The sequence below is a fragment of the Brachycentrus maculatus genome, unplaced genomic scaffold (genome assembly GCF_059751285.1).
Source record: "Brachycentrus maculatus isolate JH-2025_06_01 unplaced genomic scaffold, ASM5975128v1 h1tg000018l, whole genome shotgun sequence".
NCBI lineage: Eukaryota > Metazoa > Arthropoda > Insecta > Trichoptera > Brachycentridae > Brachycentrus > Brachycentrus maculatus.
This window is the reverse complement of record NW_028280772.1, coordinates 1,077,237-1,102,092: the sequence shown is the minus strand read 5'-3', so window position 1 is coordinate 1,102,092 and position 24,856 is coordinate 1,077,237. Positions and strand designations below refer to the sequence as shown.

The following is a 24,856-nucleotide window of genomic DNA, read 5'->3' as shown; positions in this document are numbered from 1 at the left end:
TGTAAATTAAGAATGACATTTTAACGACGCGTCACATTTATCAAGCATATTTCTTTACATGAAAGAGAAGAAAGATATAACGTGGAGCAAAAAAGAAAGAAAGCTTAAGATTACCACGCCACGGGAGTAGAGCAAAGGAGAGAGACGTATACACAACGATTCACACCGATAGAAAAAGATATTTTAGTGGTAGACTTACACGGCAGACGCTATATATGAACAGTTGAGGTAACATGCGTTATATGTAAGCAAAATCCACATTCTCTATAATTGTGACGCACTCGTTTACAAACGAAGTCACATCCTTGGAGAACCTCTACTGGACTTCGAGAAGGTGAAGCTCCTACCACCAAGACAGCTCGTGAATAACATGACTCACGTAGGTCTTGGGAGTGAGCTGTGATACAGAGGGAGGTCACAATAGACCTAATATGGACGCAGTGATATAAGGAATGCAAGATACCTTGTCCTAAAAAAAATATGCCTTATATGTATAAGTAAAAATTATTGTGTTTTGTCTTAATTTATGTATTTTCATGCAAATTTTGTATTTCTCTTGATGCTTTTGAGATTCAATACTAAAGTGATCACTTAAACCAGCCTATGGCGGTCGTAAGCCCCGTAAATGCCCAGACTTCTATGTTGAGATGTCAAAAAAGAATATTTTGAAGGGTGTCTCTGAGATATTGTTTTCATCCCCTGGCCGTGCGGGTAGGGCAGGCGTCAGGCATCAGTATGTGAGGCATGTGCGGCGTACATAAGATGATTGTGGTGATTAGCACCACTGCCGCCAGGGGGTGCGCAGGGCGGCGGGTGGGGGATGATTGCTGCGATTACAGCGCTTGTCAAATGCGGGCTATGCGGCCGACTCGCGATCTCTATAGCCTTCACAACTTGAATTGACAGGCGTAGATACACATTTAAAAGCTTTGAAATTATTTTAAAGCGGGGTGGCATACAATATGTACGTACCTGCATTCATTCGCGCAGTATTTATTTACATATTTAAATTTTGTAAGTTTTGTTTTATTATTAACTGTACTTGGTCACGCGTTGCTGTGACTCAGTCTGGTTAAATGGAAAGGAATATATTGAAAGCTGTCCCACCGCATTAGCAAATCTCATACAGCATCTAGGCTCCCTGACAGAACTACTCTTGCAAAGCGATTTTTTCAAACTAAGTTACGTAATTTATTGAAAATGTAAAACAAAATAAAATCTATCACGATTTTACTCTGAATTAAATAGAAAGGAATGAAATGGTTCTTGTAGATATACAATATATTAGCAACTACCAAGAAACACGCTATCTGCCGTGTTGCTGTGGATCAATCTAGTTAAATGGAATGGAATGAAACGAGATGGCACACAATTCGAATACGTTTTATTTCACAATGCTTATGGATATACAAGATTTTAGCAGCTACCAAGAAACACGCTGTCTGCCGTGACCAATTGCTTAGTGTTACGTGTTTTGTTATTACGTTCAATAGATATGGTAGCACTGCCATTGCGGTCGAAAAGCTGTTTATTTGATGTTTTTACCTGACACGTAAAAATGCCCCTCCATATACATATATATAAAAATGCATATATATATATAAAAACAAGTGCATAATTTAATGCAACGTACCATCAAAATTTAAAAGCAATCTAAAAATGACTACTCAACTTACATTTAGATTCTTATTTATTTTTTAAAAACTTCATAGTCGATATCTGTTCCATACCTTTAACGATATGCGAGCATGTTCCGGCTATATTTTTAAAACATGTATTTTGAGTGGCAAAATCTTCTCATATTTTGAGTAGTGTGGTTGTCAATCATGGGTAGAATTGGTAAATGTTAGAAATGATCACTTAACCAGCCTATAACAGGTCATAAGTCCTGTAAATACTTCCATATTCCACGTCAACTATGTTGAGATGTTGAAAAGTCAAATATATCAATATGGCATTATCGAAATATGAATTCGCTATTTATTCACGAATATATTATTTTTTGGGGAACTTTTTGAACGCTCCGCGTACGGGGCTCTTCATACGTCACTCTTGGGTGTGTTGAGTATGGTATTAGCACACTTACGCCAGGAATAAGACACGGCAATCACCGAGCATTCAAACGCCATACATTACCACCCCATCGCACCACTTGAAAAGTTGCTGAAAATTTTGCATATTCTCCATGCCAAACATTTTCTTTCAGGACTGAAAAGCATCAACACGTCCGCAGAACTTGTTTTCTACATTCAACTCCATTCAACTTTTTTTCCATTAAATATGTTTTTTTGCATGTATTTGTTTGTTTTCACATACAAAATTACAATACACAATAATGGGCCAACACTGGGTTTCCCCGTACCGAGGGCATATTACAAAATTATATGAAAAATAAATTGTCTATGACATTCAATCCAATAATATTGTATATGGCCAAATGACGCGATCTATTTCAGATCTACACTTCTCTATAATTCGATTGTGAATTGATCTTTTTTGTTTTTTATTATTTTTTAATAAATGTTTTACTTAGTAAATACCACTTTTTCTTAAAATTTACTGTGACACGTGTTTCTTTTCAGATGTTTTTTTACTTGGTCTCGTTATTTAATGACTTTAAAGATAATGGAAGTGGGTTGTATAGGTGTATTACATAATAATTCAAGTTTTTTTAACCAAAAAAGGTAAGTGTTAGACTTGGTTTGATATGTTTCTGGGTTTTGGATCGTAGTTTATTGTACGTTATCATAAAGTGTGTCAATTGTAATTTGCGTGCTTTCCCGTCGGGTGTTTTCTTGTGAGAGAAGAAATTCATGTAAGGATAGTTTTAGCATATATGAGTGGATTATTTCCTCTCGGAACTTTAAACACTTTTTTCAAAATTGACTTTTGGACAACAATAACACTATTTGACAAAGCATTACATACCTGTACCACCCCGACAAAAAATTCCATACTGTTGAATTCAGTATGGGATAATTATGACAAATATTAATGCGACATTGATGTTTAATAATGGGCAGAATGGTGAACGTTACAGAAGTACGAGTATATGGTACCTACTCCTATAAAGTGATCGCTTACGCCGGCCAAATGCCAAGTATAAGCAGAAACTCTTTTAATTGTATGTGAAGTCCGAATCCTGGATTATAAACACATACATGAGAAACACCAGAAAATATCATTTTTATTTATTATTTTTAACTTATAATTTGACCAGTTTATTTATTTACAACATTTTAGTGTGTCCAGACACTTGTTCACAAATCTGGATTATCTCCAACAATATGAGTTATTTTTCTGTATTATAGTATTATAATATTGTACTGTTTGTCAATTAGTGTGGTTGTCAATCATGAGTAGAATGGTAAATGTTACTAGCGTATAAAGCGATCACTTAAACCAGTCTAAGAAGGTCGTAAACCTGCTAATACCCAGCATATTATTCCATATTATTTTTTTAAGAGTGTAATTTTATATGAAACAGGTACCCTTCTTCTATTTTTCATGAAAGAAGATGGACGTCTGAGCATCCAAGGGCTTACGACATGGCATTTACCTGGCTTAAGCGACACCTTAAAAATTAAGAATAATTCAGTGTCCAGTATATCGCTCACTCCTTTCAAGAACGTCATTAATAAAAAAAAAGATTTTTCAGGAAATCGTTTTTAAAGTTTAAAAATATAATACAATGTATTAAAAATAAATATCAAGCCACTTAATGAACTTTTTACCGAGCAACAAATCTTTTTAGGTTTTTTTTCTCCATTTTAAAAATATTTAGTTTATTTAAAAAAAATAATTAAACAATACTTTTTCTTCAAAATGCAAAAACAACACTTTCTGCCCTTTAGCGGGTAAATATTAAGTTGAAAATATGCCGATTTTGCTGGGATATAGTATATTTTCTTGGCATTCCGAAAACACGCACAAAGGAGTGAGAGATATGTGGTAAATAATTTTAATATTCCATATTTATCGGTATCTATGTTGAGATTTCAATATAATATATATAATAAATTTAGTGTGAAATGTCTTATTTGTTATGTCTCGTACGTGGCGGGTGGTGTGACTCGGCGGTCGGGTCTCGGGCGGGCGTTCCCCCTTCCCGGTCGGGGAGAGAGTCCCGGCCGGACACGCCGGTTACCGGGATGGTTTTCCTATTATTTCCGAAAGGAGAATTTTCAATTCCTGTACGCAAGTGTGCGCCGCGGCGGGAACACGGCTCGCTCGGCCACCCGGGAACATGTCCCCGGGTATCCGGTCTCGCATCTCGCATTTTTATTACGTCACCGTATCGGCTGTCATATTGGAAGCACGGCTGGCGGAGAGTACCAACAGAGTCATGCCTTTAGAGAGATATCGAGTGTTATTGCCTAGAATTTTCACTCTTGAATTTAAAGTTCCATTCTCTCGTTATTCATTCGCTCCACATGTCCATACTACCTTAAAGAACTCTTCTTAATCTTTTCAATTATCTCTTGTTCAGCCTTACATTCCTTTCTAATATATTCGTTTTTAATTCTGTCATACAATGATTTTTCCCACATTCGTCCGAGGAAACGCATTCAATTTCTAGTTATAAAAAAATATAAATATATTCATAGTAGAGTGAGCTCGAACCTAGAGTCCACGACACTAACCAAGGGACCATAGACCGACTTGAATTTTACTTTCTCAGAAATAATTTTTAAATCGTGTTTTGTATGAACTCCCACTATCGTCTTTCGAAATTTCAAAGAAATCAAATAAATACTTCCTTCCTTCCATTTCTTAATTTCCTCTTCAATTCTTTTTGTTCTGGGTACTTTTCACTTTCTTTATTTCTCTATATTAATTTGACTTCCTTTCGGCCAAAGTTAGAGACGGCCTTCGTTCTTTATATTATATTTAACTTTTTCGAATTATTTTACATCTTTTCAGTGTAAACTTTTTCAGAGACATCTGTGGTCGATAAAATGAAAATTAATTGATATATTTTATGATTCATTTGAGATTCTTTTACCCTAATATATGGAAGTGATGGATGGAGTTGAATATGTGCGAAAACCATGAATGATAGATGTTCGAATGGTGAAATAAGGAAATAATTTAAATCTGAATGAAGTGTAATCGATGAATAATAGTGAATTGAAAAAGTAACACGTAGAATGTTTGAGATGGTTTAGACATGTGAAGATGAGTGTAGTAAGAACAGTAAAACAAATCAATGAAGCGAATGTATTTGGAAACGTAAGCAGAGGAAGACCGAGAAAGACTTGGCATGATCAATTTTTTCAAATATTTGGTAAGAATCGGTAAAGTCACCGAATACGTATGAGGAGATACATGAATGTGTAAGAGGCAAATATTGTTTGCAAAGACAGAGCGATATGCTGTCGTATTTTATATGGCAATTTTTTATATTATTAGTCAATTATATTACTTTATGTATTAATTTTAAATCAAACACAGATTTTTTGAGTCTACTAAGTTGTATTTTATTTACAAAAAACACATAAAAAATTATATTGTGACAATTGTTTCGCCTTGTTAGGGCATTATCAAACAAATGTCATAAATTTCCGAAACGAATGTCACGAACGAACATAAATTAAAATGGAGTTCTACAAATTAAACGCCAAGTCAATAAATTATATTACTACTGCAGGGGTAGGTAGAAAACATAGAAACCAATGTATTTATAACATTCTTCGCCTCTTCCTTATTAATGGATCTTCTCATACATTCCCGACGATCATATCGACTCCTGATCAGCCCTTTTTTGAGCATTTTGCAAACCTGATAATGTAAGGCTGAACTAGAGATAATTGAAAACATTAAGAAATGTTTTTAGAGGTGGTTTACACCGCTTATTATGACCCTACACAGGCTTAAACTTTTTAAATTTTATAGCCTATGAATGCTCGTGAATGGATTTATTCGTTTTGTTTGAAATGACTATATTTTCATATAATTCATTGGTGAAAATTATAGGCAAAAACACTGTAGGGATATGAAGAAGGCTAGGAGTGTATATCAGGTCAGAAGAGTGTGGTGTTCCATCCTCTCTGCCTGCCCCTGCTTGGAGTAGCGTGATGGTAGCAGTAGTAGTAGTAGTAGCAGAACAAGCAATCAGAGTTCGAACATATTATAAAGCCTGCAGGCACACCGAAAAGCAATTATAGAGAGTCTGCGAGAGACGCGACGAAATATTAAACTTGTTTAATTTACAATTTACATGTGAACATATACACCTACACACTAAAATACGTATAAATATTTAATCTGTCTGGTACGCGGTTTAACGAACGTCAAAATGGAGAAAAAATAATAATAATAAAAATCTTGAATATTTTTCGCAGATACTTTGTGGCACATTTTATAAACTCTATAAAATAAAACAACTTTGTTTTGACCACTTTTTATTGATACACTTTTTCCGACCGGTTTCGACAAAAACGTTGTCATCCTCAGGGTTGATGTACTAATTCTAAAACATTGAAATACTCATAGTTAGATGATGGTTAATTACCCTTCCCTTACGATACCAAAAACTTCCACGCACTCCGTACACCATATGAAAATGTGATTTAAAAAATGTATTAACACTCTCCTTATCATTCATCGTTCACTTTATCTTATACCGCTTAAATAAACACTAATTTGTGACTACCGGTTTCGGAAAAACATTTCATGAGGTTATTAAAATAAAATTATTACGGTCTGACATTTATATGAAAATAAAATTTTTGAGAGACAAATGAATCACAATTGGAATATTTTAAAAAGCGGACTTGAAGTTAAATTTAGTTGGTTATTTAATATGGGTACGCTTTGCTTCGCATTATTTCTGATTTTTCTAGGTTATCTAAACCAAACCAGTTTTATTCACATGTAAAATTTCTATACCCGTTGATTTATTAAAGTAATGGTCTTGAGATACATAAAATAAGGTCACGTATATCGATGCATTCCGCAAATACCGTATAAATCATGCGAACTGCATCGCGACAAGTTTCAAAATAGATTTTAACAAAAAAATGTATTTCCCAAATAAAATTTAATTTAAAAATGAATAGATTCGGGAGTCACTACAAAGTGATTGCCAATTAAAAAAATGAAAAGAAAAAGGGATTTTGACTTTAATTTAAAATTATTATTAATTAATTTGGGATTAACTTAATGTAATAACAAGATAAATGCAATATTATTATTATTATTAAACCATATCCGCTTCCCAGGTGAAGTATATGGAGCCCTTGCATCCTCCCAAGTCAGTCCGCGTCCCGAAGTTCTGACGAAAACTGCCGACGAATTGTCGACAGTGAAATATTTCTATAAAAATACATAATCAACATTTTTGTGTTGATTCAAGTAAATACGACTAGTTTCGAAAACAACAGATAACCGATAGTAACAAATTAGTGTTTTTAAGTGGTAGATATTACACAAAGTGAACGATGAATGATATGGAGAGAGTTTTACCATCATACCACAAAGTTAACAATGGTTTTATAACATAATATATTAGATGATTTTACCGGATTGTATTGATGCCTTTTCACGGTTGCAAGAAGCACATATTGTTTTACTTTTATATTTTTTTACTGTTTAAACGCTGATATTACGCTCTGAACAGAACTGGTTCCACCGAATGTTAGACGAAAACTGTAGGAGTCAATAATATAAATATAAGTATAAATCAAAATTCCAGACCAGCGCTTGAAAAGCACATTTGATAAGTATTTTTTTTTGAAATAACATCATTTTAATGATTCGATCAATCCGTTTGAAGACGCTCGCAGAATGTATTACGGGAATCGAATTTGCCTCCAAGACGCTATGGGCAAAATGAAACGATAAAAAGGCTGCAAGCGCGCTCGTCTCCATCCTGCCAATTTATATTATTTAGTAATAACGTGCAGTCGCTTCAAGGGCCGTCAGTTACGTACGTTATCCAAGTTTAATTTAAAATTAATATGCACAGGCGGTGCGGCGGAAATGAGCTTAGAGCGAGCGTCGGGCTCGGGGACGCCTGGCGCGGGGTGTACCCGATTTAATTATGACTTCTCTCTACACACCCTCACTCATCCCTGCACCCGCCACCCCGTGCGCCCCCGCGCGGTGCTGATCTCCTGGTGCCCAATTTTAAAACTAAGCTGCGACGCCGAAAGCTCCTCCCATTACCGGATATGATTTAAAGACCTTTGGTATTTCTCAGGCTTATTCTTTTAAACAAAAAAAATGTAATTAATATTTCCAATCTCTCGTGAACTTATTTTACAAATACAGTTATATCACTGCTTTTGATTCCTTACTAATAAATTTCTGTATTTTTAGAATTTTGTGATTAAAATAAAAGGTCAAATTATAAGTGTAATAAAACGTTGTATGATTGATTTTCGAATGGTAAAATGGGTAATGAATGCAAGGCTGAGATAAGCATTCAGCAATAGAAAAAATTAAGAAAGGTGTGTTGAGATGGCTTGGACATATCGCTCACTCCTTTCAACAACGTCATATTTCAAAAATCGACAATTTTCAGTTGTGCATGTTTTCGGAATGCCCTAAAAATGTACTATGTCCTAGCAAAAGCGGCATATTTTTAACTTAATATTTACCCGCTACAGGGCAGAAAGTGTTGTTTTTGCATTTCGAAGAAAAGGTATTGTTTAATTATTTTTTGAAATATACTTAATATTTTTCAAATGGAGAAAAAACATTCAGGTTTTACCTAAAAAGATCTGTTTCACATTAAAAAGTTCAATAAGTGGCTTGATATTTATTTTTAATACATTTTTTTTAACTTTAAACGATCTCCTGAAAAATAAAGGTTTTTTTTATATATGACGTTGTTGAAGGGAGTGAGCGATATGAATCGAATGAGTGAAGAAATAATAGTAAAAAAAAATAGTTGTAAAAAGGAACAGAGGAAGACCTTAAGTGGGCATGTCAGGTCAGAAGTCGGAATAATCGGCAGGTGTTTTTTGAGGAGATCATTGATTATGAAAGAGACGAAGATTGTTTGCAAAGACAGGTTGGTGTGGCGTTCTAATCTCTCTGTCTATCCCTGTGGGGGGGGGGGGAGTGATAGTTTATTAGTTAGTTTATTTTGTTATTGCACTAAGTTAATGCAAAATTAATGTTGAATTTTCAGGTTTTTCTTGAAAGTCATCAGAGATTGCATTTTTCACAGTAATTCTTCCCACCCAGTCTAGTCGATTGGACAGAAAATAATTTACAGAATGTAAAAGTAAGAATAATCTACATTTGAATAAAATGCAGGATGATCGCGTCTCCAGCATGTTAATTGACACAGCTATCATATCCCATGTGAGCTAATTAGACAGGATATAAATATTTGTCCGACTGTAAAAAATGCGTATTTTTTACGTATTTTTTTACATTCACACATCATGTAAACACAGCTAAAGTGACTAGATTAAAGCATAACAAGAGTTGTAATGGTTCACTAGGTTATCACTTCAATTACTTAAGTCGATTAAATATACTCACAAGTGTTTCAGCAGAAAGTATTATCGTGAAACAACACGAATCAATTACACAAACACTCGTTTTGTAGAAATTCCGCAAATATGTTTACACGCTTAATGCAAAAGGAACCATTTAAATGTGCCGTTATTAATTTGTAAAATCGCTCAACTAACGATACGGCATGCGATATACAGGCAGACTCAAAATTCTTACACTGAAATAAAAGACGTTTTTTGATAAAAAATGTTCAAACGTAAATTGACTTTTTTTAATGTCTCAACTTAATAAGAAACCTGTATATGGAAGTCTGAGCATCCCAGGGTGACGTGGATATATATATATATATATATATATATATATATATATATATATATATATATATATATATATATATATATATATATATATTTATATATATATATATATATATATATATATATATATATATATATATATATATATATATATATATATATATATATATATATATATATATATATATATATATATATATATATATATATATATATATATATATATATATATATATATATATATATATATATATATATATATATATATATATATACATGATATAAGATGATCACTCTTGCGCTCCAGGAACCAGTCCAGGGTAATATTAAATAAATATTACAGTGTTAAATCACTGATATTTATTTTCACCCCCCCCCCCCTGGGAATCGAACCCGGGACCTCCAGCACGGTAGCTAAACACGCTGACTATTACACCATTATATATATAAATGTGTGTGTATGTATATATTTATTTAATCCATTTCATTCGCAGTTAGTTTCTCTAAATCTAGTCAGAATAATTGGTTGGAGCCTATTCAAAACAATTTCAGTCCTATTTATAATAAAAGGCATTTTAGATCTACAAAATAGTGTAAAATCAAAATACACGTTCATATATTTAATTCTTCGCTATATGAAGATATACATTTTTTATAACTGAATCAAAACGTCGACCGGTTTCGAATCAAACAGCTTCTTCCTCAATACTTATTTATTAGTTTTATCTTATAAGTTATAAAAAATATGTATTTTAAATCTTTATTTTTTTAGTTTAAAAAAATATTTATCGTTACAGACTTTTGTGTGAATCCTGTCGTATTTTATTTAAAGAAAAGAATTAATAAACGGCATGCAAAAGTGATGTTAAACTGGAAACAGTTCCGGTAGCTTTTTTATGCTCACGGAATGCAAATGTATTTGAGTTACAATTGAGTAACGTAGTAGACATTGCAATATTAACTACAGCACGATGAAGACATTACTATGAAAGTCGATAAAACGTACTGTATTATTCAAGATAATAAGTCATTTTTAAAATGTTATTCGACATCTAGTTATCATAATTTACATAAAAAAATAATAACCTAATACTTTAATAAGACATTTTACATTGAAAATCGGAGGAGAATTTTTTACTAAAAGTAAAAAAAAGACAATTAGTCCCCGTTTATAGTGTAGCGGTGGGTTAGCACGTTTGTTGGTCTCTCATTCGATTCCTATGGGGTCAAAATAAGAATAAGTGTTTTTTACTAATATTTATTATGCAGGACTAATCACATTACCTTCATATAATTGAGTATCTACATGTTGCAGTGCTCTATGCACTTTGCATATATTACAGGCGGTTTGAGTCTAGTAATATTTAACTATTGTCCTAAATTCATTAAAGAAAATTCACTATTAGTTTTTATTTAACTTTCATTTTTGGTACTTTTTCCAACCAGTTTCGATAAGCACCTTGTCACCTTCAGGGGTGGATATGTACTCTAGGATACAATTTAGAGTACACATCCCTCCCTATAGATGACAAGGTACCTATCAAAACCGATTAAAAAAGTACCAAAAACAAACGTGGTTAAAAACAAAGTTTGAGTTATTTTATAAATTTTATACAAAGTTTATAAAGTATATAATTATTTTCTTGTTCTTCGTTTCTCTTTTTGCACTTCATGGTGCATAGAGAATTGAATCTAATAAATTCATGGTGCATAAAAGCTTGTTTTGCTTATAAAATCACTTAATATACATAAATCTTACTATGAATTTATTTATAACATCAACCGGTTACATAACAAAAAAGCTACTTGATATTCTTACTTATACTCTGAAAGCTGTTTGCTTCTCGTTGATGGTTTATATGACTTATGCATTACATAAAATACTTTGAAAAAACATAAACATGAACGTAACAAAACATAAATGATTAAAGAAATAACGAAATAATGATTACAACATTTTGAGTGTGTCCTAATACTTGTTCACAAAAACTATTCTAAATTGGTTCATATTAATAGTGTTCATAATTTGAGTTGTGTGGTTGTCAATAATGGGTTGAATTGGTGAATGTTACACGTGTGTAAAGCGATCATTTAAACCAGCCTATGACGGTCGTCAGCCCCGTAAATGCCCAGACTTCCATATTCTTCTTCATCATTGATGAGATGTCAAAAAATAATATGAAATAATGTTTATTTAAAGTTGTCATGACATATCGTTCTTCCATTAAATTATACTTTTAAAATAGATATGTATATTTAACTTTTGGTTAATTTGTACACAAATTAATAAAATATACATTTTTATGTAGGTACCTCATTTATAAACAAATGAGGTCAGGACCGAGATTCTTTTGTAAACAGCTCCATTCGGAGGGAACGGAGTTAAGAATTCAAAGCAAAGTGGCGTAATTATTGTCGACAATTCGGGGTTAATCCTAGTTCGGCAGATTGCCGCGCGAGGCGCTTCTCACCGGAAACGTCGTCATAGAAACGACGAACGAGCCGCATCGATCACGCCCGACGCCGAGCGCCGGAAAACCGACGCTTTTTCATCCGTCCGTCTCTTTCGACCGCGGACGGAACGGATAAGTGTGTCCCTTTCATTCCCCGAGGGGCTTTCCGCCGACTTGACGCCCTTTGTGCGTTGTGTGTCTTCGAGGCTTTAAATTCAGCTACTTAAGCCTTATTCCTAACCCTCCCAGTGCCTTTGAAAGGGTCGAACCTACTCTTTGAGTCACATTCACTTTCTTTGAGTCTTCCTTACTTTTTCGCGAAGTGCCTTCATACTTTCTGTATGTATTGTTTTTGTACCAAATTTAAATTCTTCGGTGGGAACTTTTGTGACGCTTTTGCGATATACTTTACGCTTACACTTCTACCGACATTAATTTCCATTCTAAAAGGGTACAAGGGTCTGCATTAATGCAGTTTCAATGTCATCGTTTAACTATACAAAAGTATATTTGTATGTATATTTATGCTGATCATTAAACGTTTCTCTATAACTGCCAAAGCTGAGTCGTTTCTAGAAATGAGATGATGGTTTTCAAATTTATTTACACTGATAGAAAAGCAAATTTATGATGCGAACCTGTAGAAAATAGAAACTGATGAAGACCAAAAGCAATTTGTCATGAGCAAGTTTTTCAAATACTTGAAAATGGTCAGGTCAGGATCCTGAACAATCGGTGGATATTTATAAGGAAATGAATTTATGCAGAAGAGGCGAAGTATGTTTTTTAAAGACAGAGTGGTGTGGCGTTCTATCCTCTCTCCCTACGCGTACGGGAAACGGCGTGATGATTAGTTAAATTATTTGTTCTTCTCAAATTCCTAGCCATATTCCGTTTATCGTTTATTCCGATTGTACATCCTCTTGGAACGGAAAGCCTGTTGACAACCGTCAACAGTCCGCCTTCTCCTGAAGAGTTTAACGTGATTTTGTCATAAGCTATGAACAAATGCTGACAAGTTCCTGAGTGGTCCACACCTTCCTGTTCCCATCACAGATTAAAATAAAACATGTGCTTAGCTAGAAGAAACTAAAATCCACTAATTGATCTATAAACCTTATACATATTATAATAAGCAAGGTAAATGAACAGTCCACTTGAAAACCACCTTATATTAAAAAATCAGCCTATATTAAATCCTCTACTGATTTGAGCTTGTTTGAGAGATTTGAGATAGTGTTCTGTCGATCGGCATAGCGAGTTTTACAAGGGTATTAATTTTTTTATTCCATTTATTACAAAACGAGTTTTGGCAGATTGTGTTAAAGACGGATGTTATGTATTTTGAATTTTCTACCGATTGGAGCCATTTTCTAAATAACTTAATTTTTAACATACCGTGGTATGCAAGTGGAGTACTCAAATGATAAATGCAACTCCAATGTTTGTAGAAAACCTGATAATATTTACATATGTCGAGTCTTTGTGGCGATGTGTATGGTGGCCGGTAAAGAGCTGCTGTGCGCCGCGAGCTAATTGACGGAACAGCAAAGCGGATACAACTCATCTTGCGTACTTAAATAATTCATGTTGATTAACTTGAATTGCACGCTTAGAAATGTTAACATCCGTTCAGATTCATATTTATCTGCCGTCATGGGCCTAGTATGGACATTTGTCTGAGCGGATCGTTCTATACAGAGAGCAGAATATCCTGCTTAATAGCTCATGACGCATAAATACAAAGTATTTAAGCTCACCGTTGTTAAAGCGAGTGTTTTTGCCTAGAATTTTCACTCATGAAATTAGAGTAACTTCAAACATAAAGAGTAAATCCACTCTCAAGTAGGCATGGGCTATGAAACGTAAAAAGTTGAAGCCTGAGTAGGGTCATGATAAGCGGTGTTGCATAAGTCATAGCTAGATTTCAGAGTCACTTGGACGTTAGGTAATTTAAAAAAAAAGTTAAATTTTAATAAAAAAAAATACTAAACACAGAGTATTGAAGCAAACCGTTGTTATGCATGCATAACGGCAGTATGCTTAGATACTTTGTGTTATTCATCCATCAAACCCTTATACGCTCCTCAATGGTGCATAGGGCACTGCATCATTTAAAGCAGTGTTATCTTGATCGTTAACACACGAAGGAAAGATGATCAATCCTCCGCTTCAGGTACAAGTCCAGAGTAATATTGGATTAATATTAGAGTAGAAAAATCACTTATATTTATTAGATTCCCCTTTGGGAATCGAACCCGGGACCAAGTCCTTGAAATACTCTCGATTCTCGTCCAAATATCAATGATCGAATCGTCACCTAAGAAGTTTCATTAAAAAATAGTGGATAGGTACGTGGGAATTTTCTCAAAGCGGAAAATTAATAAATTGTTAGGGGGGCTTGCCAGACTCCAACAGGCCTCGCGCTTCACCCTCATCGGCAGTGACCTGTTTTAAGGGTCGGCAGGCGACGACCCAGGGCGGTAGTCGCCAGACAGCTGAAGTGCCAAATTATTACTAAGGCCTTTTTTATACCACGTAATAGCTGAGGTACCACGCATAGGCCGAACTCGCGTTTATGAAACATTCGCTCTTTCACTTTATGCGCTCCTGGTTGAAAAATGTTCGCTGATTAGAAAAAAAAGTCGTCATATCCTTTAGAAAGACACACCCATAACATCTAATACCATAAAAATAAACTGGATATGTGAAAAGTAAGCTTATATGAGATAAGACAAAATTGTCACACAACTGTATAGTTTGAAAACAAATCATTTAAAAACTTAATTAAATTGTAATTTTAAAATTTCAGATTTTTTAAACTTTCTTAATAGGCATTGAATCAGGAGCGCATACAACGAGAGAGTAAACCCTTTCTTGAAACCAAGTCATTTAAGAAAAAAAGTAATTAATTAATCGTAATTTTTTAAATCACATAATATTCAGTTTTTTTTAACTTTTTTAATAGCCTTTGGATCAGGAGTGCATACATCGAGAGAGGAAAATCATTCTTGAAACCAAGTCATACAAAAAAGTAATTAATAAATTGCAATTGAGAATTTTCACAAATATTTCAGTTTTTTTAACATTCTTAATAGTCCTTGTATCAGGAGCGCATACATCGAGAAAGTATAATTTTTCTCAAATCAAATCAATCACACAAAAAAGTAATTAATTAATTGTAATTAAAAACTTTACTAAAATTTCAGATTTTTTTCAATATTCTTAATAGCCTTTGTATCAGGAGCGCATACATCGAGAGAGTAAAATGTTTCTTAAATCAATTCACACAAAATAGTTTGAGAACAAATCATTTAAAAACTTAATTAATTGTAATTGAAAACTTCACAAAAATTTCAGATTTTTTCAACATTTTTAATAGCCTTTGGATCAGGAGCGCATACATCGAGGGAGTGAAATGTTTCTTGAAACCGAATCGGAAAAAAGTAATTAATTAATGGTCATTTAAAAAAATCGCTTTCTTAATAGCCTTTGGATCAGGAACACATGTAATCGAGAGAGTGAAATATTTCTTGAAACCAAATTAATTAATTGTAATTAAAATGTTTCACATAAATTTCAGATTTTTTCAACATTTTTAATAGCCCTTGGACCAGGAGCGCATATATTGAGAGAGCAAAACGTTACTTGAACGTATTTTCTCCACTTGAAAGGAGAACTACCCTAAAGGAAGATAATTAAACCTTCAAAAAAGAGATCTCATCATTATTGGTAGTCCTTTTTTTTGAACATTTAGATTCTAAATATTGGAACACGTATTTATCTAAGAAATAGTATTTACCTAGTAAAACTTAATTAAACATATATAGATTGTACCACAAAATGCATGTATGTATATTTATATTCTATAGAATTCTTTTAAAAAATAATTTAAAGTAAAAGAATTGGGATTCTACAGTTATTTCAACTATCCAACTAAGTAACCATCACGCCGCTTCCCCATAGGGGTAGGCATAGAGAATGGAATGCCACACCCTTCTGTCTTTGTAAACATTCTTCGCCTCTTCCATATTCATGCATCGCCTCATACATACCAGCCGATTATTGCGACTCTTGACCTGACTACTATCAAAAAGGTGAAATATCAAAAATAAGGTTAAAATACGAGGGTAAATAAATAATAATATGTACAAGATATTTTTAGGAAAAGGTGATCTTAGGTAAGTCAGAAATGTGTGGTTTGAATATTTTTTCTTTTCCATTTGATCAGACAAGGCCACAGCAACGCGTGGCCGGTACATCTAGTATATTAATAAAAACAAAATCAACTTGTTTGCGACATAGGATGGTTCTGCATTCAGGTGACATATTTTTCCCCGCGAGATTTCCTCTCCACTCCCCTGACACCCCGGAGCTGCTAATTGGAACCAGAGCCGGACTCAGGTTTATGAAACATTCACTCTTTCGATTTATGCGCTCCTGGTTGAAAGATATTCGTTAATAAGAAAAAAATACGCCTTATCTTTTAGAAAGACACTCACAACACCGTGTACATTATGATACCGTCATATACCAAACAATATCTTCTTCTTCTTCAAACCCTCATCTGCACTCAATGGTGCATAGGGCACTGCATCATATAAACGCAGTGTTATCTTGATCATGACCACATGAAGGAAAGGTGATCAGCCCAGTCCAGGATAATATTGAATAAATATTAGAGTGAAAAAATCACTTATAGTAATTTAACACCCCCCCCCCCCCGGGAATCGAACCCGGGACCTACAGTACGGTAGCCGAGCATGCTGACCATTACACTACGGAAGCTGACAAAATCATCATCAACAATATTATCTAATACCATATAGATACCATACAATGGATATGTGCAAGATAAGATAATAAATATTTCTTTGTGCATAAAAACAAAGACACAAAGAAATCTTGAAATCTCATCAAAATTATAAGGCCAATGTGGTTGGTAATAGAAGCAGAGTAAAACCGAGGAAAATTTATTTTTAAGGCACGATCAAGTAATTCAAACACTCGAAAGTGGTTACGTCAGGAGTCCGAATAATCAGCGTGTGTAGGTATGTATGAGGAAATGCGTGAATGTAGGAGTGGTGAAAATTGTGTGCAAAGAAAGATTGGTGTGGCGTTCTATTATCTCTGCCTAGTCCTGCGGAGAAGCGGCGTGATGGTTGGTTAGTAAGATTTCATTATAAGATTTTTTTTAAATACTGAGTTTACTAAAAAGTAACTTATATTTTAAAAGCGCCCACACGCTCAAATAATGAATCGAAGAATATCGCGTTTAAGTGACAACAGTATTCCTCAATGTGTCTTTTTAGATGTTTTAACAAAGTCAACGAATCAACCCCTCTCTCTCTCTCTCTCCGTGAAAGATTATGATAAATTAAAAAATGAAATCAAAAGGAATTTTTATCGCTTTGATAATCTAAGTAGTTTAATATTTTTTTAATTTAATAATTGCTTTACTTTTTTTCATGTAAAACATTTTTCTTAGACTATTTTATTATTATAATACTTTAATGTACCATAGGATTCATTAGGGTCGAGTTTTTACACTACCTAATAAATTATATTTAAAATTCAGATATAAACAAAATTTGTACAAATCCCTTCCTAATCACGAGTCATGAACCCTATTAGAAAGGTTACTAACTAAATAACTAACTAACCATAACGCCGCTTCCCCGAAGGGATGGGCAGAGAGAATAGAACGCCACGCCACTCTGTCTTTGCAAACATTCTTCGCCTCTTCCACATTCATGCATCTCCTCAAGCATACCCGCCGATTGTTACGACTCCTAACCTGACCACTTTCAAGTATTTGGCATACCTAATCGTGCCATGTTTTTCTCGGTCTTCCTCTGGTTACTCGTTGCTTAAAAATACTGTAAAATATATTAATGTAAATATCTTAAAATATGTTATTAATCTATTTATACAGGTTTATGTAAATGAAATATAACAAACCGACGGCAGTACGACAGGTATTGATGTTTTGACGCCCGCTGTAATCTGTGAAAATGTCATAAAGTCTGAAAGTATACCTGCTGGGTGAAGGTAAAAATAACTTCGGTATTCGGTAGTGGTATTTTCGACCGATCTTACGGCAAAATATTAGAAAATTCTTTGAAGATTCAACCCTCGTCAAAATCATTTGAATTTTCAACTGATTACTAAATATCATAGAATTTCAATACCAAGAGAGGGTATGTTATTATTGATGGTTGACAGAGACGAATCAATTCATGAGAAGGAAACATGGAAGTCTTCGGGTTCAAATCATCTCTGGATAGGCACACCTAAACGACAGAATTTAATTGAAACACGACACCGACAAGTGCGAAGAGTACTACTTCGCAGGCTGTCAAATTGCTGGGCGTGTCCTTAAATTCTGATCTCTTTCTTGGTACTCAAATCTGCAAAACATCACGCACATATTTTTATCGTAAGAGCTTTTGCAAAAATTCTCCAGTTGATGCTGCCCGTCAATTGATATATGCGTTTGTAGTATATAGAGTCGATTATTGCAACAGTATATGGAATACATGGGTCTACCAATCAATAAATTGACAATCAAGACTGATTTTTGGCATTTCTAAATTCAGTCACATCACCCAACTATTTCACGGACTACACTGGTTACGCTTTGCCGAAAGGGTAGAGAATAATTTCTGTATACTCATATATAAATCAATACAAAATATGATCCCAGAGTATATGCATTTCAGACGAATTGGTTGATAAAGGTCTTTTTCAACCAATGGTACTTTGATCGGGTACAAAATATCTTACATTTATAAACTCACTTATTCGTTCCACGCCTTTAATGATACTGCTTATCTCAGCCTTGCATTATCTCCTTATATCAACATATCTATTATTCGAACATCTATCACACAGGGACATCGAGGTATCCTACATTTATAACCTCACTCATTCGTCCACGTCTTTAATGATAACGCTTATCTCAGCCTTGCACTCTTTCCTTATTTCACCATTAGACCATCTATCGTACAAGTACATCGAGATATCTTAAATTTATAACCCCACTTATTCGTTCCACGTTTTTAACCACTCAAAAGTCCAATTTTGGCGAGAAAATTCGTCGGTGAAGGAAATCATCACCAAACAACTCGAAAAATTGACTAACCCGAACACTGCTCGGGTTAGTCAATAAAAACAAATACATAAATACATATATTTGGCTCGGGCAAAACAATATCTTGGAATACGATTTACCCGAGCAGCACTCGGACTCATCGATACAACACAAACTCATTGCCCGAGTCTCGCTCGGGATAAACTGGCAACTAAACTAACTAACTAACTAACTATCAAGCCGTTTCCCCGCAGGGGTAGGCAGAGAGAATAGAACGCAACACCACTCTGTCTTTGCAAACATTCTTCGCCTCTTCCACGTTCATGCATCTCCTCATACACACCCGCCGATTGTTACGACTCCTAACCTGACCACTTTCAAGTATTTGGCATACCTGATCGTGCCATGTTTTTCTCGGTCTTCCTGTGCTATTTTTTCCACTGACATTCGCCTCATAAATTTGTTTTACCGTTCTTTCCTCACTCATTCGTTCTACATGTCCAAACCATCTCAACACACCTTTCTTAATTTTATCGATAATGCTTATCTCAGCTTTGCATTCCTTACTTATTTCACTATTCGCACATCTATCATACATCGTTTTGTCGCACATTCTTCTGAGAGATCGCATTTCGACCACATTCAGTCTACTTTCATCCTTCTTTTGCCAACTCCATGTTTCTCTTCCATACATTAGAGTTAACTGGCAACTGGTTAATGATAATGCTTATCTCAGCCTTGCACTATTTCCTTACATCACTATTCGTACATCTATCATACACGCATCGAGATAACCTGCATGTATAACCAATATCTGTGATTGGAATAATGGTTGTTCGATTTCGCCTTCTGGCCCATCGTCCGACGGTCGGAGGAACAGGATGAGGGCAGGGGGGGGGGGTAAACTCCGGGTCAGACCGGAAGGAACTGGGGCTATAAATCGCCGCAAATCTGTTTTATCGTGCCACGGCTTTGTTTATTTAAAGAAAGCAGCACTAACTATGTATTACGAGTAATGGTGAACTCGTAGTCCGAGGCCAGAGCTTCGGCGAGCTTTTTCTAAATGACTAAGTCACATTTATTGACGACATTTTGAGAGTGTTCAAATATATCCAAGTGTGTCAAAATCATAACAGGTCAAATCATGTAAGCTGCACAAACAAATTGAAAATCAAATTTTGAGGGTTTTTTTACTGTTTGTTTTATTTTACAAATTATATCACTATCTATCTGTACAGATAAATGGTATTACATAACTGGTCATATCATTATTCTTGTAACCCTTATCAGCGCCCAATGGTGCATAGGGCATTGTATCGTATAGCCGTAGTGTTATCTTGATCGTTCCTTACATAAAGGCGAGGTGATCACTCCAGCGCTTCAGGGTAATATTAAATAAATATTAGCGTGTAAAATCGCTTATGTTTATTTTCAGAGTTCGCTAACCATTTAGTATATTATAACCACCACACATATCGTATAATAACGTAGAAATCATTTAAATTGTCACCATAAAATATCATAGACTGTGAGAATTTAAAAAATATGACAATGACTAAAACTCACCCCATTACCCATGTCCATGTTCTCAGTGAAAAATAAAAATACATCAAAAATAACAAATAAAAAATAAATTGAAATAAGGAACTACCCACTCTTTATCCTTTAACGTCCCAAGGACACAGCTCTAATGTTTAAACTTACGGTACAAATACGGTATTTGAAAATGATGCGGATAACAACGAAACACAAGTCACATTGAGTTTTTACCAATAGCGGTAAATACCAAGTAAAAATTAAATAAAAAAAAAATAAATTTCATTACTGGCTCGTTTATAAACGTATTTATTTATTTATTTCATTTTTCATGTACTTTGAAGCATAATTCTGCGATCTGGTATCTTTGAAACATTCACACGTAGGTACATAAATCGGTAATGTAATGGCAAAGGGGTAAATCTGTCAATTTTTTCATTTACTAAGTTTGTTCCACAAAATGTCTAAAATAGTGTATTCCACAATCTGGAAAAAGGATATAGCTGTAGTTGCAATACTTATTTAGTTTTACTAAGATATGTGCATATAAAAATACATAAAACAAATGAGTTATTTAATTTAGCAAGTTTGTTTTTGCTCTCCTGTAAAATTTGGTCTGAGACAGATATACCCCTTTGCCTTTACACTACCGATATTTATTATTTGAAAATGATACGGATTGCATCGAAACAAGTGTCACAATAGATTTTACGAGAAAATTGCTAGTGACCGAGTGAAATTGAAATTGAAATTAACAAATATATATTTCCTTCATATAATAAATCCATTTTTGCGGAGTGCCTTCTTGGCACGTGGTTTTATGTTCAACATAGCGTGACTGGAACTTAAAAAATTAACTTGTTGGAAATATTATGGTACAGTTTTAGGAAATGTTTCTTGTAAATGCCTTTCCCGTATCCCTTTTCGTGATTCCGTCGACACCGTTCGAGAATGGGGTTCCTCCACTCGAACCTTACTGAAATATTCCAAATTGGTTAATCACGTTTGCATGAATTATGATAATAATACGTACAGAGTAATACTCGCGCGTATTTGTATTACACAAACACTTTCCCGGCCTCAGCGAACAAGGCGCCTAATTTAATCAATTTACAACATTTTCAGTGCGTCCAAATACTTGATCACAAATCTGGATTACCTAGAATTTCAAGAGTTATTTTTCATTAAATTCAAGTTTTATACTGACATTTCATGGTGGAACTGCATTTTATAGAATAAATTAAAAACTATGCAATTTTTTCCACATTAATTTTATTTGACCAGCAACCGGGTTTACGTAACCGACATCATCAGACTGGTGATGTCTGTTTCGTCAGACGATGTCGGTTAAACCCGGTTGCTGGTCAAATAAAATTAAATGGAATAAATTACATTGTACTTATTTTATTCTAGTTATTTTTCATATTATTTTAAAACACCTCAACATAGATAAAAAAGAATATTTGAGTTCTAGTGATTTAATCCCTATGTTTCGAAATTTAACCATGAATATAGATGTTCCAAGAGTTTGAGTAGTGTGGTACTCAGTCATGGGTAGAATTGGTGAATGTTACACGTGTGTAAAGTGATCACTAAACCACCCTATGACGGTCGTAAGCCCCGTAAATGCGCAGACTTACATATTCTGTATGTATTAAATATTAAATATTGAAATCAAACATTAATTACTTAGAGTCTATTAAATCGAATTTCATTATAACACATAAAAATAAAATTTGTGACAGTTGTTTACCCTTCTTTTGGTATTTTTAACTACTGTAGTTCAAAAATGCCATAACAAGGCGAAAAAATTAAATTGGATTTTTACAAATTAAACGCCAAATATAAATACTCTAATAAAGTTTTAAAAAGTCGTATGTAATAATTTACTTTATTTTTTTCTTCAAAGCGTAAGTAACAAAATGGGTACACGTGGGTGCTTAAATTGAAGCGTTGTTTTTTTTCTTCATAAATGTGTAAATCTTTTTCTACTAGCAACATAGCTGATTAGTTTTTTAGTAAAAAGGTAAATGTAAATACGTTTCTGCTTTATTTGCGTTAATTTTCTCGGGTTGAGATTGAAGGTGGAAGAATGATTGTTGTCTGGTTGATGGCGAGTGAGCGGAGGGAAGAGGGGAAGAGCGGGAAGGAGGATAGAAAGTCAGGGGAAGTCGGGGAAGTGCGAGGGTTGACAAGACACCTCGAGGGCGGTGTTATTGTAACTCTTCGGGCCCCTGGAAGAGTGATTCACGGCGGTCGATATCTGGAGGAGCGCTCGTCTGGCGCAATAAGTCACGGCGGAGTAGGAGCGGGTCGCGGATAAGCCGGGCTTTGTTCGCGCCGAGAGGCATCCCCGCCCGCCATTATCTGGTCGGAAAGCGATAGGCGCCGCGCGCCCCACTAACGATGTTTATTTTCTCGCGCCTCGAGATAAGGATTAGCCGGGGGCGGGCCCGGCGCGGGCGCCCATTGGCGGGCCGCCGGGCCACGCCCCGGAGCCGCCCGCGCCGCGGCGCACAGCGCGCCCGACCGCCGCGCGAACCGCACGCGCCGCGACGCCATGCCCCGCTCAGTGCAGCGCTGCGCCCCCTAGCGCCCGAGCATGCTGGACATCAAGAGCTCCGCCGACTACCTCAGTCGGTCGGGCACCTTCACCAACTTCTCCATGCTCTTTGCCGGTGAATATCTCGTACCTGCCCAGTGAAACCAACTACCCTTCGCACGTGCGATGTGTCTTACGCTCGATTCCTTTACCGCGACTCACTGACAAGTATCGGTTCGATCCTTACTCTTGTGCCCCAACTACCCTTACTCGTATGATCACTTGTGCGATGGTTTATTAGTGTCTTACCCTTGATTCGTTATCGGGGACTCGATATCATCTCTGTTACTGAGAAGTATCAGTTCAATCTTTTCTCTTGTGCCCCAACTTCACTTTCAATTTTTCCTTTAATCGTATGATCAGTTGTGCAATGGTTTATAAGTGCTTTACTCTTTATTCGATATTTTGTTTACCGTGACTCGATGTCATATTTATTACTGACAAGTATCAGTTCAATAAGTGGTCGTTACTTTCAATGTGTTGAATTTGTCATTATTCATTCTCGATGGTTCATGAGTGCTTTTCCCTTTACCATGTTTATTATTGAGAAGTATGAGTTCTATGAGTGGTCGTTCCTTCCAATAATGTGTTGATTTGTCGTTACAGATGCCTCCTACAAAAGCTCCTGGACTTCCCACGCGTCTGCTCAAGGTGCTCAAGGTAGGAAAAATTCATATTAAAAACAGATCTTATTAAATTATTTTTGTGCAAATTATGACGTGGTCGGATGCCGCGAAACGTGTCGATAATCATTGGAAAACTGACAATTATAAATAAGGAAATTCAGTTAACTTCTTTCCTTTTTAAATATGTATAATATATGTATTCATATACGCCCGGGCCATTTGTTGATACTTTTTATTTTAATTTTTTTCATTGATAATCCACGTCTGTGTAAGTACCCTTGAGGTAATTTTTTTTTACGAAAATGTGTCTTTTTAAATTATTCAAAATTATTTTTATTACTATCCATCCATCAAAAGTTTTTATTCGATATATATTCCATATTTATTAAATTACTCGTTTACTTTAACATAACTATTGTTATTATTTATTTTATTTTTTTATTCTTCATTTATCCGAAATATTTTTTTAATAAAAAATAAAATTAAGCTGTTAAATATTCTTTAACTGTGATTGTAATGTAACAACGTCATTTTTATTTTAAACACCGTAGTATAATTTTCAAATTCCGTATAAATCACGCGGAGTCCATCGCAATACATGTCACAATAGATTTTAAGAAACAGTGATATTTACCGAGTAAAACTTAAATTAAAAATATATACATATTACCACAATGTGACTGCCAAACCAGTGAAAGAAAATAAAGTAAGGAATTTAGGTATAAACGTGGTAGAAGGTAAAAATGCATATGCGT

General features: G+C 34.7%; 1 protein-coding gene across 3 annotated transcripts in view; it reads left to right on the top strand.

Moving 5' to 3' along the window:
- LOC148313147 (DNA-binding protein D-ETS-3-like) overlaps window positions 1-24,856 on the top strand; it is a 140,118-nt gene that overhangs the window by 48,768 nt on the left and 66,494 nt on the right. For all 3 annotated transcript variants that reach the window (XM_088267423.1, XM_088267415.1, XM_088267408.1), the window contains exon 4: window positions 24,082-24,135. In XM_088267423.1, coding sequence (XP_088123549.1) covers window positions 24,082-24,135 — 54 coding nt within the window. The remainder of the gene's footprint in view (window positions 1-24,081; window positions 24,136-24,856) is intronic.